The sequence below is a fragment of the Clupea harengus genome, chromosome 5 (assembly GCF_900700415.2).
Source record: "Clupea harengus chromosome 5, Ch_v2.0.2, whole genome shotgun sequence".
NCBI classification, from domain to species: domain Eukaryota; kingdom Metazoa; phylum Chordata; class Actinopteri; order Clupeiformes; family Clupeidae; genus Clupea; species Clupea harengus.
Genome location: NC_045156.1, coordinates 10502754 through 10520566, shown reverse-complemented (window position 1 = coordinate 10520566; position 17813 = coordinate 10502754). Strand labels below are relative to the sequence as shown.

General features: G+C 43.9%; 1 protein-coding gene and 1 long non-coding RNA gene across 2 annotated transcripts; both read left to right on the top strand.

Moving 5' to 3' along the window:
- Window positions 1-3646: 3646 nt before the first annotated feature.
- Window positions 3647-9907, top strand: LOC105909865 (taste receptor type 1 member 3). Its single transcript, XM_031567093.2, has 9 exons — window positions 3647-3690; window positions 3804-3939; window positions 4317-4617; window positions 4927-5283; window positions 5744-6166; window positions 6601-6801; window positions 7235-7355; window positions 8045-8415; window positions 8872-9907. Exons 1-9 carry the CDS (start codon window positions 3672-3674, stop codon window positions 9442-9444), a joined length of 2502 nt encoding a protein of 833 aa, XP_031422953.1. The 5' UTR covers window positions 3647-3671; the 3' UTR covers window positions 9445-9907.
- Window positions 9908-14617: 4710 nt separating this feature from the next.
- On the top strand, window positions 14618-16966 carry LOC116220443. Its single transcript, XR_004163657.1, has 4 exons — window positions 14618-14700; window positions 14823-14882; window positions 16566-16679; window positions 16842-16966. It is a non-coding gene; the product is annotated as an uncharacterized LOC116220443 (long non-coding RNA).
- Window positions 16967-17813: the final 847 nt, after the last annotated feature.

Sequence of the window (17813 nt, the reverse complement as noted above, 5' to 3'; positions counted from 1 at the left end):
TAGGAACCCTATAAATAGAATGAGTGGGTGATTGTGATCATATTAGCAGAGAAGTAGGTAGTTAGCAATCTGAACGTTTCTGTGAGATACATTTTAGGCCAAGAGTAGAAGAAGACCGTCGGACGCGACTGTCGGACGCGACTGTTAAGTGGGAATGAGCAGTAGGAAGCAGAGAACCTCGCAACGGAGAGTCTAAAGTGGGAGGGGAAGAATTCAGACATGTGAGAATGGAATTAAGTGTTCTAATAGGTTGTCTTGTATACGTATATGTTAACATAAGTCAGAATAGAATTAGGTATTCTAATAGAGTGTCTTGTTACGTATATGTAAACGTAAGTCAGAATGGAATTAGGTATTCTAATAGAGTGTCTTGTTACGTATATGTAAACGTAAGTCAGAATGGAATTAGGTATTCTAATAGAGTGACTTGTATACGTATATGTAAGCGCAAGTCAGAACGGAATTAGGTATTCTAATGGGGTATCTTGTATACGTATATGTAAATGTAAGTTATAATGGTGGAGAAAGAGGTTCACAGACATCAGCATTGCAAGCAATGGTCCTACTATAGGGAGAGAGAAGAGGGATGAGTTAGTACACAGAGAAGAGGGACAAGATAATACACAGAGAAGAGGGATAAGTTAGTAAACAGAGAACAGGGAGAAGTTAGAACACATACAAGACGGATAAGTTAGTACACAGAGAAGAGGGATAAGTTAGTACACAGATACATAAAAGACATGTAACAGTAGCCAGACATCACAGAGATGGCAGAGAGAGAAAGGAGGAAGGAGAAGTTGTACAGCATGACACATAAGAGGTCCTTGGCAGTCTAAGCCTGTGCAGCGTAACTAAGCGAGGGTGCACTCTGGTCTAGGGCTATAGCAGCGTAACTAAGGGAGGGTGCACGCTGGTCTAGGGCTATAGCAGCTTAACTAAGGGAGGGTGCACGCTGGTCTAGGCCTGTGGCAGCGTAACTAAGGGAGGGTGCACTCTGGTCTAGGCCTGTGGCAGCGTAACTAGGAGATGGTGCACGCTGGTCTAGGGCTATAGAAGCGTAACTAGGAGATGCTGCACGCTGGTCTAGGGCTATAGCAGCGTAACTAAGGGAGGGTGCACGCTGGTCCAACACCATCACAAGGATGTCTGAAGCTGACTATACTAACCATGACTGGCAGGCAACAGCACAGGCAGCCCTTTCCACCGGAGGCTGTGCAGTGAGAGGCAACAGCACAGGCAGCCCTTTCCACCAGAGGCTGTGCAATGAGTGTTGGACCTCCCCACACCATTCATAATTATGAGGAGCAATAAAGGGAAAAGTTTTATTTCTAGAAAAAAAGTAGAGAGGGTGTCTGCTTCTCGGATAGAAGAAGGAAGATCATTCCAAAGGCGGGGGGCTTGATAGTGAAAGGCTTTGCCTCCTGCCACACGTTTTGACACTCTTGAAATTATGAGGAAGCCTGCATTTTCAGATCAAAGACTTTTTGATGGGCAGTATACGAATAGTACATTTCTCAGGGAAGTCAAGTCAAAGTCAAATATATATATACGTAGCAAGTGTATTTGTATGAGTGTGAAGTACAAGGTGATGGCGACTGTTCAGTGTTGCTGATTCAGAAACCTTACAGCCTGGGGGTAAAAACTGTTTGTGAGTCTAGTATTCCGTGCTCGGATGCTCCGGTAGCGTCTACCAGACGGCAGCAGTGTGAATAGTATATAGCCTGGGTGGCTGTGGTCCTTGACAATGTTCCGTGCTTTTCTCAGGCATCTATTGTTGTAGATGCCCTGCACGGAAGGGAGATGGCCGCCGATGATACGCTCCGCTGTCTTCACCACCCTCTGCAGGGCCTTGCGATCAGCAGCGGAGCAGCTACCATACCAGGCAGTGATGCAGCCTGAGAGCTCTCAATGGTGCATCTATAAAAGTTTTTCAGAGTCTGCAGACGGGCCGTTTAGAGCACTGTATGTTAGAAAGAGTATTCAACCAGTAAAAAGAGGCACGTACAGGAGAAGTGTGTTCATATTTTTTAGTTCTAGTAAGTGTGCACGCGGCTGCATTTTGCTGGAGGCTCTTCAGTGAGTCATTTCTGCATCCGCATAGTAAAGCACTGCAGTAGTCAAGTCCTGAAGGGATAAATCAGGGAAGGATATGATTCCCTCATACACGAGGGATTTACAAAAACGTACCATAACATAATGTACATAATATGTAAAACATAAATCATGCCAGACAAGTCTTAGCAAGTTATGGCATTAGCAAAACCTTTTGAAATGAACATGTAGTGTTCATCAAAAGAAATATGTTGTCACATTATTATTAAGAAGGCACTAAGTATTGCGATACATTTTATTCAACTTTTACCTCTTCAAACAATTATCGGGTAAATATTCTAATTTGACCATTACAGGTGTCAAAATTGCAAAGCTCTACATGGTTTTCCACACAAAGTAGGTGTTACAGCTCATATGAATGTAAATGTAAAAGCAACTTATTCAAAACATCATTCAAAATATCATCACAATATAGACATGGAATATCAGGTATTCTCTGTTGTAAGTCTTCTATGCAAAATCTCCTTTGACCGCATTCAGCAACTAATACAACAAGCCAGTGCATCTTCCTGAGCCAGTGGCAAAAACATATATGTTCCTCTACTGGCAAGATCTAAAGCAAACCACACAAAAAGCAAAAGCAATTCATAACTTATAACAATTCATAACATAACATAACTTTCATTATGCAATTTGAAGCAGCATATAAAAGTATACATAAGTAAATGTACAAACAAACACTCCCCACCTGTTCGGCAGCAAGTGTGTCGCACCTCAGTTCCAAGGTGTGCAAATGAGCTCTGGCGGTTTTGTCATTATGAATGGTCTTCCTGAGAAGCACACACTGGCAAATCCTATGCAAATCCACTCAACTGGCAGCCGGAGGGGATGCGTGCTCCTCTCTTCTGCTGGAATACAGCACAGCTACACTCAGAGATACATAGGAACACATAGAAAACACCAAACAACCAATCACAACACATAGTAAAACACCAAACAACCAATCACAACACTCACAACACATATGAAACACCGAACAACCAATCACAACACTCAAAACACAATTCAACCAAACAAATCAAATCAAACTTTATTTATACAGAGCATTTCATACCAAGAGGTAACACAATGTGCTTATGACAATGAGAACACAATGACAAATTACAAATGATAACACACCACACAGAAAACAACTCAACCCACAGAACAAAATACAGCCGTATATGCATACATACATCACAGCGCTACACAGCATAATACAACCAAACATAACTTAATGCATCTTGCTTTTGTCAAACTGTTTTTGTGGTCCTTTGCCTCAATCTGTCATTTCTGACGAATTTGTGCAGTTACTACTCTTAAACCTCAATTGTATATCTCTAATTTTCTCTCGGAGTATCGACTGCATGTCAAAACATATTACCTAACATACAGCACAACCCAAACACTGGGGCGTGTCAGAGGAAGCTTGATTTCCATGAACTATTGGTCTTCATTTCAGTGTCATGATTTGCATGAGAGACTGAAGCCTCCTGATATGATCCTAGTGATCCTCAGGTCATTCCCTCTCTGTTATGTCTAGGATGGCGGGCCAGACGAGTGTGCTGCTGCTGTGGTCTATGTGCTCCATGGGCAGTGGTAAGGAAACCCTTAAATAAAAAGTATATATATATAAAAGTAGGTAAGTAAATCTGTTTATTTTACATATCATATATTGATATATTTCCTATTTTTTCTGAATGTGGGGTTAGCTGACTGGCTGCAGAACATCAGCACCGATCTCTTCAGATCTCCAGGAGACATACTCCTTGGCGGACTCTTCCCTATTAATGAGCTCACCAGCAATCTGAGCGAACGAGAGGAGCCTGATGAGATACAGTGTAACAGGTAAAACACCACGGCTATGTGATCTAAAGTCATTGTGCCAGTTTAGGCTTTATAATGCTACACTCTTTATAGCATTAGGAAAGATCCGATAATCATACTTGTCATGGCCATGTATGGAATTGTATGTGTCTCTTCTTCAGTGTTATATGAAACACTAAATATAAGCTCTTTATCTCATTAATTCATACTCCAACAATTAACCAAAGCTAAATATATTTGTGTTTATTCTTTAAATGTATTCACTTTAAGTTTACCTTTCAATAACTTTGTGTTTTATAACGTTAGTATTTCATGTGTGATTTATAAAATGTATAAATGATATCATAAATCTTCTCCAAACGAGTGTATAGCCTCATGTGTGTTTATCTCTTCTACAGCCTCAACAGCTACGGCTTGGCTCTGTCCCTGGTGATGAAGTTCTCGGTGGACTACATCAACGCTGACCCCAGCGTGCTGCCTGGTGTAAGGCTGGGCTTTGAGACCTACGACACGTGCAGGCAGCCGGCCGTGATCATGAAGCCAACTCTGCTCTTCCTCAGCGAGGGCTCCACGGAGGAGGTGGCTGTCAGGTGCAACTACACGGACTACGCCACGCGGGTGGTAGCCATCGTCGGTCCGTACACCTCGGAAATGGTGTCCGTCGTCAGCAAGCTGCTTGGGTTCTTCCTGATACCACAGGTTGGTTGAAGTTATGAGGTTTGTGTTGGTGGCACTGTGCACACACACACACACACACACACACAAAAACACAAACACACACACATGCATACACACACATACTGTATATTCATTTATATGAGTGTCTTGTAACTTTGAGTACAATTATACATGATAGGGTACTTCTGAGTATATTCTACATAATGTGAAATTAAGATAAAATGATTTAAGTTGCTATCAGGACTCTTTTGAATTCCCATTTAAAGTCAAATAAACTGTGGGAAACTGGAGCTCTAGCACTGTCATTCTAGTTCCATTCCTTTTGATCAGATCAGCTTCGGTGCCACCAGTGACAAGTTCAGTGACAAGCAGCTGTACCCGTCCTTCATGCGCACCGTGCCCACTGATAAGTGGCAAGTGGAGGCCTTGGTGGACTTGCTGAAGGAGTTCAAGTGGAACTGGGTGGCGGTGGTGGCCAGCGAAGACGAGTACGGGCGGCAGGGTCAGCGGCAGTTCTCCGCCCTGGCGTCGGAACGGCGCATCTGCGTGGCATATGAGGGGCTCATCCCTATCTACAGGGACCCCGTACCCACCATCAGAGAGATCCTGGAGCACATCAAAGAGACCAGAGTTGGGGTAGTGGTGCTCTTCTCCCTCCCGCAGCCTGCCACTGAGTTCTTCACTGAGGTCAGTCTGAGAGTGAGCGACCGAGTCAGGGGCACTCATTCAGTGCAGAAACAGGACACAAACTCACTAAAAAAAGATTTGATTGAGGGCATCACGCCTCCACCCCTCAAAAAGGCTCTTTGAACAGTTTAAAAGCCTTTAGTTAAACTGCTGGACTGGCTTACAGTGAGTCCAGTTAGGAAAAATTGAATGTCCAATACTGTATCTATCTATCTCTCTCTCTATATATATATATACAGTATATATTCCATACTACTTAATTTCTTTATGTTTTATAAGTGCTTGTACTAACTGAAAATTGAAATCATGAAATGCTTATTTAGGGCACCATATTCTTTCAGCTAAGTTACTTTGGCTAAAATTTCATAAAAGTACTTTAGAGATCATCTGCACACTTTATACCAGGAAAACTGTCATTGGGATTGGATGGTGATCCCCCCCCCCTCGTTAACCTGTTCAGGTGATCCGCAAGAACATGACACTGGTGTGGGTAGGCAGCACCGCCTGGGGGCTGCACAAAGGCGTCGCCATGCTCCCCAACATCCACACCGTGGGCACCATCCTGGCCTTTGCCGACACGAGCCACCCGCTGGCCCTGTTGAACCCCTACTTTAGGGCTCTCTTCTCCAAGATCCAACAGGAGAGGCTCAGCCAGTCCTCCCTGAAGCCCAGCGCAAACATCCCCTCCATGGGCAACCCATGCCCATCGTGCTGGCACATCTCCCCAGACAACATGAGCCTGGTGGAGGACACACTGCTGCAGAGGACCGCTTTCAGTGTGTATGCGGCCGTCAAAAGTGTGGCTCACGCACTGCACAACATGCTGGGCTGCAATGCGACCATGTGTCCGCAACAGTCCAGCTACAAAATCTACCCATGGCAGGTATTTTATGAAGCTGTTGTATTGTACAGTGTTCCTGTTACCTTGCAATTATAATTTAAGATCCAAGACACTGAGTAATCATAATTAAGAATGTTCTTCCGGAGATGTATTTTATTAATAATACATATAGTCTCCTTGTTATCCTGTAACAATATTATTAAGGGAAAGTCTAGTACGGTGTAAGATACAGAATAATACTGGGCAAAAGCAAAGTGATACGTTATATTTACATGCACATTGGTTAGAATTTATGTTATGGAACAGAGACATGTATCATTGAGCTGTTACACAATTACAGTATATCACATTGTTCTCCCCAGAAGAACTCCAATAAATCAAGGGTATATGATATAAGATGTGTATTATTATTTAATTATTTATCTATTCAAAAACTTTAATCCATTTTTATTTTATTCTATTCTAACACTCCTTAGTTGCTTGAGGAGTTGAGGAAAGTGTCCATTGACATAAATGGCACACATTTTGTGTTTGATGAGGAAGGGAACCCGAGCTTGGGCTATGATGTGCTGGTGTGGATCTGGAAGCCTGAAGTGACGTTCAGAGAGATCGGAAACTTCTTTAGGAACCTGTCAATCAACAGGACGAGGATTGAGTGGCACACAACACCCAATATGGTAACCCCCTGAGAATGGTTAGAACAGGGAATATACAGAGACCCCAATGGTGTAGTTAACTTCATCCTACACTTTTCAAATGTGTCAGATTGATGTCTGATTGTCAGATGTGTGTTGTTATACTGTGGAACTACTAAGGAAGCCACATTTTAGCCATATGCTTTCCATCAATTAGACATTAGAGAGCTCACACACACACACACACACACACACACACACACACACACACACACACACACACACACACACACACACACACACACACACACACACACACACACACACACACACACACACACACGCGCGCGCACGCGCACACACACATGCAGAAGGAAAAAGAAAGAGAATAAGACATAAGTCCGAGAGCAAGAAATCTAAAACATTTTGAAAAGTAAATCCACACTCTCACATCCCGAGAGTCTGTCTGTTACAGGTGCCTGAGTCCACCTGCTCTGCAAACTGTGGGAAAGGAGAGGTCAAGCGCGTCAAAGGCTTCCACTCCTGCTGCTTTGACTGCATCCCATGCAAAGAGGGAACATTCCAGAACAATAGCGGTGCGTCAGTCTGCTTCAACCAAAATACATAGCGTTGAACATTTAAGGGCTATTATGGAATGTTTTGTTTAAAAAAAACTGGAGTGCATTTCCAAGAAGGGTTGTTAAACAACTTCCATCGTGAAATGAGACATTATAAACACTCTCTCTATTAGTTACCACAGTAGTTGCTCAACAACGCTCTAGGGAAACACATTCCAGAGTAGTGACATACTCTTGTGTCATACACATACAGTAATAATATAATAAACTTTATTTATTTATTTAATTATATTGTATTTTTTTATATATATTACATTTATTTATTTATTTATACGTCACATATACACAATCAACCAAGACAATACGTGCTAGTATATGTAATAGTCATAGTACATAATGAAGTATGGAGTGGACGATCCATTACTACTACTGTCAGCAAATCACAAACATATGATGCATGTTATCCAATAAAACAAGCATTGGGTACCTCAGTGAAATAGGGAATTGTTCACATTGAAGTATTATACTGAATGTAAATCTATTCAAATCAATAGATCAAGTATTTATGGTACACTGCACTTTCATACCTTGGCAGAGGTAGAGATTCCTGTACAGATCCTTGTAATGTACTGAACATTTGACACCCTGGGCTGACATTTCCTTCTCCACAGACCTGTGAGTAATCTTCAATGCACCGTTCTTTACAGATGACATTCAGTGCACCAACTGCCCAACGGGCCAGTGGTCCACCCACCGCAGTACCTCCTGTGTGTACCCCACTTACACCTACCTCTCCTGGGACAGCTGGGATAGCCTGGGTCTGGTTCTGGCGGGGGTGTTGGTGCTGGTCTGTGAGGTCGCTGTCGGGGTGCTCTTCCTGCGCCACAGGAGTACCCCCGTGGTGAACGCGTCCGGAGGGGCGCTCTGCTTCCTGTCGCTGCTGTGCCTGATGGGATGCAGTGCCAGTCTCGTGCTTTTCTTGGGCCAGCCAAGAGACCTCGTGTGCCGCCTGCAGCTGCCATTCAATGCCATGTTCCCCACCGTGGCTCTGTCCACCATTTTAGCCATCTCTCTACAGGTGAGAGGGAAATCAAAATGACTCACTTCAGAGTGATGTCTTGGTAAATTGTTTAAACTTAAAGCACCTTATATTTATTTCCACTATGCCTTTTATTTTTATTTTGTTCCTCAAGACTTGTATTTGTTGCCTCAGTAGATCTTTTAATCAAAATCCATTTATGTTTTCCTTAGGCGTTTTATTTTCACTCTCTTAGCCATTTCCCTGCTGATTAGAGTGACATAAAAATGACTCACTTCACTGGAACAGATACAAAGTGATGCATATTTGCTTCCTTGGCAGATATTCCAAAGCAATCCAAACTAACTTTTATTTAATTCTCTTACACCCTTTATTTTGATGCAATTCATGGCTTGGAATTGGTAGGCATTTTATGTTCATTTTCTTCCTCAGGTCAAGCTGTATCGACACTGGCTTACGCATCTTGGTACCAAATCTTGCTTTCTCTTCCCCTAGATTGTTTGCGTGACTGAGTTCCCTGAGAAGATCTCAGCTCACCTGCACACTCTACGCGGTCCGGGCAGCTGCCTGGTGGTTCTGGCGTGCTGCGGGGTCCAGGCGGGACTGTGCGGTTGGTTCGTCCAGGAGGCCCCCACCCTGTCCCGCTTTGTCTCCGAGCTGGAGGTGAACTTTGTGACGCAGTTCCTCAGCTGCCCGGTGACGCCGCTGCTCAGCTTCGGCATTGCCCTGGGCTTCAACGGCGCGCTGGCACTCGTCTCCTTCATGTGCACCTTCATGGCCCTGAAGCCCGCCGGGCAGTACAACATGGCACGCGACATTACCATTTCCACTCTGGCCTACTGCGTGGTGTGGGTAATCTTCGTGCCCATCTACACAGGCCTGGACGACAAGAAGAAGTCCATCGCCCATGTCGCAGTCACCTTGATCAGTCACATGGGGCTGGTGGCGGCCTTCTTCTTCCCCAAGTGCCACCTGCTGCTCAAAAGACCTGAGCTCAACACGGCAGAGCACTTCCGTGCCTATCTGGAGGGGATCATAACGCCTCCTCAAGAGGAGCAGGCTCAGTGATACAGGGGATGACAAAAGCCAATACATTGTCATGAGATTTCCTAGAAGAGAATTGATATAACTACGTGTTCAGTAGATAAGTATAAATGTGTGTAATTGTTCATTAAAGGGTATAAACCACACACTTGTTTTGTGTACAGTACATTTGGGCAAAGCGAAGGGTTACTACCTACACCCAACTGGCCTGCTGCATGGTGTGAGTAATCTTTGTGACCATCTACATGTGCCTGAACAACTGAAGTCCATCGCCCACATCACGGTCACCTTGCTCAGTCACATGGGCCTGGTGGTGGTCTTCTTCGTCCCCTAGAGCCATCTGCTACTGAAAAGACCTGAGCTCGACACGGCAGATCACTTCAGTGCCTATCTGGAGGAGACCATAACATCTCCTCAAGGGAGACAGGCTCGATGATACACAACAATGAAACATGCAAATATATTATACTGAGTTTTCATTGAAGAGAATTTGTGTATCTACATGTTTAATAGATGAATGTATTTAATGGTTCATTAAAAGCGAAAAACCACAGACTTCAGATGTGTCGATTAAGTGATTGAAGTGAAGTGATTGAGTTTGAAAAGAAGGATTACTACCTTCAGAAAACTGTCAAAAATAAATCTCAAATCTTACATATACTGAAAGTGAAAGTGGCTATGACTACAAAAAGAGAGACTTAATGACTGTGTGGGGTAGGGTGTTGAGAGGTAGAGGCAGTAACCAGGAGAAGGTGTCCAATGTTCCAAAAAAAGGTGCAGGTTTATTTTAGGCTGCCGGCAGGTGAATAGACGAGACAAACTTTACACTTAACAGAAATAATTCTTCCAAAACAAAAAAAAATACTAGTAATACTGACTGGCAATAACAGGTTAATTACAAGTGCAGGTTAATTGAAAGCACAGTCCATGCCTTTAAAATAGTGCTCGTATTCCCAAAGTCTTTCAGTGCGCAGATGTTGCTCCGTCACATTAACCCCTCCTCAAGGATTTTCGTTTTACAGAGAAAGGTAATCCGCTGTGACATCCTCAGGTCCAGCCCTGTATCGGACCTCGAAGTTGAAGGGCTGCAGTGCTGGAGTTGGTATCCTTCATTCGGTGTAGCCATTTCAGAGCACGGTGGACCGTCTCCAGGTCTTTTCCCATCAGGTAGTATTTCAGCAAGTCCAAGGTCCACTTGATCGCCAAGCACTCCTTCTCTGCGGTGAAATACCAGAGTTCTCTCGGGAAGAGCTTTCGGCTGAGGTACACCACCGGCTTTTGCTCTCATGACTCCCCCTGCAGCAGCACCACACCAAGGCCCACTCCAGAAGCATCCATCTGCACGATGAATGGCTGGCTAAAGTCAGGGTTCTGCAAACTAGGGTCACTGCACAAACAACTTCTCAAATCTTTAAAAGCTTTGTCAGTCTTTAGACCACAAAACTTGATTTGGACTGGACTTACGGGTCAATTCAATCAAAGGGGCCGCCCTATTGGCAAAGTTCTGAACAAATCTTCTGTACCAGCCCACGACACCCAGAAAAGAGTGCACTTGCTTCTTCGTGGTTGGTCTGGGGATTTCCAGAATGGCACCTAACCTTGCTGAGCTGAGGCTTAATGGTTCCTCCACCGATGACATACCCCAGGTACTGCACCTCTGCTTGAGCCATGGCACTTTTCTTGGGGTTCACAGTCAGTCCCGCGGCCTGGTTCCTCCTCAGCACCTCCTGTACATGGGTCAGATGGTCCTCCCAGGTCTGAGTGAAGACCACCACATCGTCCAGGTACGCTGACAAGTACTCCCGAGCCCCCTCCAGCACGTTATCCATCAGGTGCTGAAATGTGGCTGGCGCCCCCTGCAGGCCAAATGGCATCATGGTGTACTGATTTTGGGGAGGAGCTGAGCAGGGATGCGGTAACCTGGCAGCCTCACTGGTCCTGGTGCCTTGAGCCTGACGTGGTGCTCAACCAGCTGTGTCCGCCCTGGAGTCTCCCTGAAAAGCCCCTCTGGGATACTATTTTACATACTATTTTCATGAGGAATGAGAGCACACACAGCATGGGCTGTTGGTGGACCATTCTATCACTGACAAACACTTTGGTTCAATTCTGTTTTGAAAAGTAAAGAAATTGTGTCAAATCAATAGAAAACAATAATTGTGATGTTAATGAGTGTAATCTTGAGAATTTGACAGACAATGGCAGTTGTGGGTAACTTGAAGTACAGGCCCACGATATTGTGGTCTGATTTAGTTTATTCCAGTAAAACATAACAGAATCACATGGCATTCAAATCAAGTCAAGTAAACTTTATTGCCATTAAAACAAGCAGTGGCCAGTGAAGAAAGTCAGGTCTTAGCCTGAGAAAATGTTGTTCTGTGTGAAAACATACCTGTTTATACATCAACTGTGTCACTTCTGGTTATTTCTGTGTGCGGTGAGAACTGAGGGGAAATGTGGCGGTCTGACCACGCTTCTCTCTCTTGATCTGTATTTGTACATTTGATCTATCGCTTCTCTTCTCTCTCTTTTTTTTTTACTTTTACAGTTCAACGTTTTTCCTGTTCCATTTATTTGCTCCAACTCAAAAGTCAGAGAAATGTGTGAGATTTGCTGTGTATCTGTGGAGGTCATGGATGTGTAGTAGTTTTATTGAAAATGTTTTTAGTTTCCGCTACTTGTTGCAGCGTTCTTGTGCAGCAGTTCAGCTGACAGCAAGAGTGTATTGCTATTGCTCATCTTGACCACTTGTTCCACGTGATGTCAGGGGATTGCAGGGGATGGCTGTGAATGACCAATCAAATTAGGAGAGTAAAGTGACTGTATGAGGAGAGGGGCTGTGACATCAGTGTGTGTATGTGGGACTGTAAGGCTGCAAACACCCTTGGTGTGTGTGAGAGAGAGACAGAGAGAGACTGCAAAGGCACCTGTCAGCAAGAATGTGGATGATTGTGTTTTTCTTGTACTGGGTAGTCAGAATCGAAGCAGGTGAGTCAGTACTACACCCAGCTGAGTTATGACTTTCCAAACCCGTCTCTACATTTTCATTGCTACTCATACATAGTATGATACATGAACATACTTTACAATTTGAACTGCACACTTTCAGAGAGAGCATACATTCTCTGTTGCCTTCTTTACAAGGATCTATGAAACTGTGATGGAACGAATTGTATCATCTACACAAAATTCAACTCATCAAGACACAAACAAATCAGTTATATGCAATTTATATTGTTGTGTAATGTGCTGCTAAATACCCACTCTGTTTTGCACAACCATTATAATTATTATAATTTCATTTTTGTCAAACCAGCAAGAAGTAATCATATGATTATGGAATTATACAAAAATACATCTGTTGAATAAATGCATTGAGACATTTTTGGATCTATATGTGAGGAGTAATCTGTGCCCTTTTGTGTTTCCAAAGACTGCAGTCTGCAAGTTACGGCAGAAATGAAAGTCACCCAATACTCTGGAGAGTCTGTTCTCCTGCCCTGTTCCTGCACTGATCTCCAGGCTCAGGGTGTTGGATGGTTGAAAGACAATGTGCAGATTGATCTGACTAAACCTGCAGACAGGATTCAGATTACTAATCAGGATTTCCCTGGAAATCTCTCCCTGCTCATATCAGACCTGACTAAGGAGGATGAGGGTTGGTACAGATGTTATGATGACTTCCACAGCTACAGACACTTCACACTCACAGTTACAGGTAGGACATTCATAACAAGAACTTTTCAGACACTTTATATGATTTACCAATTTACTGAAACTGACGCTGTTAGAATGACAAATGATTTCCCCAAGCTTCAGAAATACAATTCATGGTGTTGTTCTATCAGGTTTTTTATAATACATGTAAAAGAAATGCAATTCATTGTTTATATGTTGCCATATGAAATCTGTAAAATGCATGTATGTTCTTTGTATGTTCCGTTTTATATGTTTACAATGTAAGAAATTCTAAGTTTCTGACATGGAAAGGATTGGATTCCTATGAGGCAAACTAACTTGTCAAAGTAATCCGTTTGATTTCGACACTGACAGGTGCGTAAATGTTATTATAAGTCTCTGACGACAGGGAAAGGATTTCTGAGAGATACAGCTAGGTCTATTTACCTCAATAACCGTAAGGAAACTGTAGAAAATGACTTTGTACCGTTTTAGCTTCCTCTTCTTCTGGTATCTGACGCAACACCCTGTTCAGTGCCTGCATTATTTTCGTATTTGTCAGGTTTTTACTTTTTTTTATTTTGTCAGGTTTTTTAATGACACACTGGAACACACACGTGAATATATGTAGGCGACACAGGACACACACACACACACACACACGCAGGCCTGAGGTCGCGATGAATTTATTCTCTGCCTTTTCCCATCCTGGAACGTCCCTCCTCCAGGACCCCCCAGGAGCAGTGGGCAGCTTGTAAGCGCCCACGTGAAGTGAACTGTCCATCTTTGGTGAGGGATGGACATGTGTTCTGTTCTTCTTGCATGTTTTTCTGGTGGGGTTCTTAGTGGAGGAAACCCCTTGTGAACATGGGGAGAACATGCAAACTCCACACAGAAAAGCCCGGGAGATAGCCCACCTGAGCACTGAAGGCCTGGGGAGGACTGGCCCCCCAGAGCCAACAGCGCCCCATGCAGGGATCGAACCCATGACCTTCTTGCTGTGAGGCGGCAGTGCAAGCAACTGAGCCACTGTGCCATGTCGATAAGACTCTCAGATTCTCTTTATGCAGTATCATTTTTTTTCTCCATTTGATATATATATGTTTTCAGAGCAGGAGCAGTGTGTTGCTCTTTTCAACATACAAGAACGAGTACAAAGTACAATTTCAACTACAAGAACGAGTATTGTACATGACAAGTGTGATTTCTTTATGTGTTTTTACAGACCTTTCTCATAGGTTCCCTTTATAATTGGATACACAGAATGTTTTATAAGTGTCATGTTTCTTCCAGGATGCACTCTAATGGAACAGGACACAGCACTTGAGATTAAGAGAAGCTCAGGAGAATCTGCACTGCTGCCCTGCTCCTGTTCTCCTCTGCGTGCCAAACCTGAGAGTGTGAGATGGCTGAGCACCAGCAGGAGTGGATTATATACTGAAATATCAACTGGACCCTACAGAAGCAGAGTTCAGATGTTAAACCGCCATTCACCAGGAAACGCCTCTCTGCTCATATCAGACCTGAGTGAGGAGGACCAGGGACATTATACTTGTGTTGTTGACGAACGCTACCAAACACATATTTCTCTCCTGGTCAAAGGTAAGTTATTAGCCATGTTCTATGGTCTGATAGTGGATAGGTTTAGTCATTAACATAATCCCAGTTGACCTTTCATTGAAATAACGTTCTTATGGTTCCATATCTTCATCCAATGTCACCAGCAAACACATTGACAACTAAATCAACTCCTGGAAAACAAACACCAGCAACTAAGGAAAAAGGTTTGTCCCATTAACAGTGCAGTTTAAATTGATATGTCTAGTGTCTAGACCTTTTCTGTATTGAACCTTAATTGGTGGAATCTGAACAAGTTGACAATGAAATGTTGAAACTGAATGTTCATAGCTTGACCCAGGGCCAGGCTGGACCTTTTGGTATGTGATGTATGGGGCCCTTTAGGTTTGGCCAGTGTGCAGTTTATGTGTTGCTTTTAAAACTTCCCCATGCAGTTGACTGCTTGTTATTCCAGCCAGTGCAGTGTGTTGCTCTCGAGCACTGGGCCCTCTGCCCATTAGTCTCTGGTGTAGTGCACCTATGGGTGCCCTTGCCTTGCTTGGCCATGTTAACATCTGTACAAGGAATGCATCTGGAGACAACCATAGTTCAATCTGGACTACATATACGGGCGACTGATTACGGCTTAAACAACATTTGACCCTTCATTAAGATAACGTTGTTATTGTTCCATATCTTCCTCCAATGTCATCAGCAAACACATTGACAACTAATTCATCTCCTGGAAAACAAACACAAGCAAATAAGGTTTTTAAAACCTCCCTCTGCAGCTGACTGCTTGTTATTCCAGCCAGTGCAGTGTGTTGCTCTCGAGCACTGGGCCCTCTGCTCATTTAATAGACATTAAATATGGAACACCTCTGATTCACAATCACCTTTATTTGCTGGCTGGTTTTTATTTCTTCCAGCTTTAGCAGTGCCTCCACTGTGATGTACTGGGGCTAACTCCTAGCCTCTGGTGTAGTGCACCTATTGGTTCGATCAAACACGGAAATCACAAAAGAACGGTTCCGTTATCACTATTGACAAACAAAACCTCCCCATGAGGCATGCACTACAGGGTATTTTAAAAGCCTGCAGTTAATGGCTGACGCAGAGCCTAAGCAAGGGGCCTTCGCCATTATGAGCATTTATAGCGCAGAGCCTAAGCAAGGGGCTCGCCATTATGAGCATTTATAGCCTTCTTGTGTGCTGTGGGGCCCGTTACAAAAGAACTCAGCAAACCGCAGTGTTTGTGTGAGATGAGCTGTAAGGGGGAACCCCACAGCTCTACCTAAATAGCCAGACTACGCCACCCTGGGAATATTAAACTAGAGCCCAATTAGGCACACCAGCCTTTGAAACACATGTTCAAACACACCACACAGGAGTCGTGAATCCCATAATCAATTGGTGTGAACAGGTAGGTGGTCACACCTGCTAGGCTCTAGGCCTGCCGCACCTCCAACTGCTCTCCCTGCACTCCGCAACCAGGTCAGGTCCTTTTGTGGGCTCCCTCCATCCCCTCCTCCCATGGCACAGTCAGCTTCACAAGCATGCAGATCTCTCAGTCTTGGCCCACAGCACCACATCTGGCCTCAGTGCCGGCTCCCCGGCTGCCTCCCATAGCTCGCCTCTTGCCTTTTCCTCTCCACCACCTCTGCCAGTTTCCTCAGCACCTGATCGTGCCGCCATCCGTACCTGACCTGGGATAGCGCGATCTTGCATCCTGACAGAGTGTGTTGTAGGGAAGCATTGATGGTCCCACAGAGGTCACAGGCCTGCTCCGTGCCCAGCCACTGTTTTTTTTAATTAATTGATTCTTTTAAAATTTGAATTAATGAAAGCAAAATCTATATACACGGGGCATTGAGGTAATGAAAGCATAATCTGTACTTGTTCAATTTTAGATGATAAAAGCAGAGGTGGAACAACATCACCCCTCTGCATTGCAAGTTTCATTTCTGTACTTTTGTTACTGCTGCTTTTGGGAGGACTTGCATTCACCTTCTGGAGATATAAAGGTACAGAAACTTAAACATACATTCTCTTCCTCTCTCTCGTTCACTATCAGGTGACTGATAGTATTGTTACTGCTGCTATCATTTCATTCTGTGTGTTTCCTCATGTGTGTCAGTGGTATTGTGCTTTCCTCATGTGTGTCAGTGGTATTGTGCTTTCCTCAGGACAGAGAGAGAGGCAGATGGGGAATGACAACAGACAAAGAAGGGGCACAGACCAAGAACGTGATGTAAGCATACATAAAGATCAAATACTTCCTGTGTTGCATTACACATTCAAAAAGGCTGTTTTAGGAAGGCTGAAGTTTACCACAACCCCCACCCCCAAACACACACAAATAGACAGAGGGATGCAGAGAAGAAGAGAAAGAGCGAAAGAGAGAGTAAATAGTGATGCAGTGTCTTGTGTGTAGATGTCGGCCACATCAACATATGAAGTTCTTAAGCATCGTTACAATGCAGAACAGATGTACTCGACCGTTGGGCAGAACGCTGGAGTGCAGGTGGGTGCTGAATATGTGCATGCTGTTTGTGTGTGTGTTTCTTTCACATACTTTTGAATGTAAAAGATACTGGAATATCAGAGCCATACAGTTGTAAGGCTTAATCCAGTTTTGAACTTGGAACACAGCCTGTATGCCTTCGCCGTGCGTTCATTTACTCGCCTCATTATCTGCCTCTTCATTCGTATCCTTGAGCTTCTCTTAGAATTCAGTGAGTGAATGTGCCCGTGCCCGGGGAGAGAATGGGACCGGCTGGAAGAGAAGCACCAGTTGACGTAACTACAACCTGCTTCATGCTGAAAGGCAGGAGGGTGCTGCAAGCTTTTTTGTCTCTGCTTCCCAGTGCCTCCTCTTGGCTGCAGCAGTCAGCACAATTCAGCCAGATTAACCTACCAACCAGATAACCAGTATTGGTCAATCCAGACAATATATTTCTGTTTAATGTTTGATAAGACTTGTGCATGTGATACCTTTGGCTATACTGAGATATGGGTATATAAGGTAATACGAATATAATTCTGTATACAGATGCAGCATTTCAGTGTCTGTGGGTTAATTGTTGTTATTGACTGGATGTATTTTAGGTTAATGATCATGATGGTGATCAGATTGATCAATCTGCATGAGGCACCAG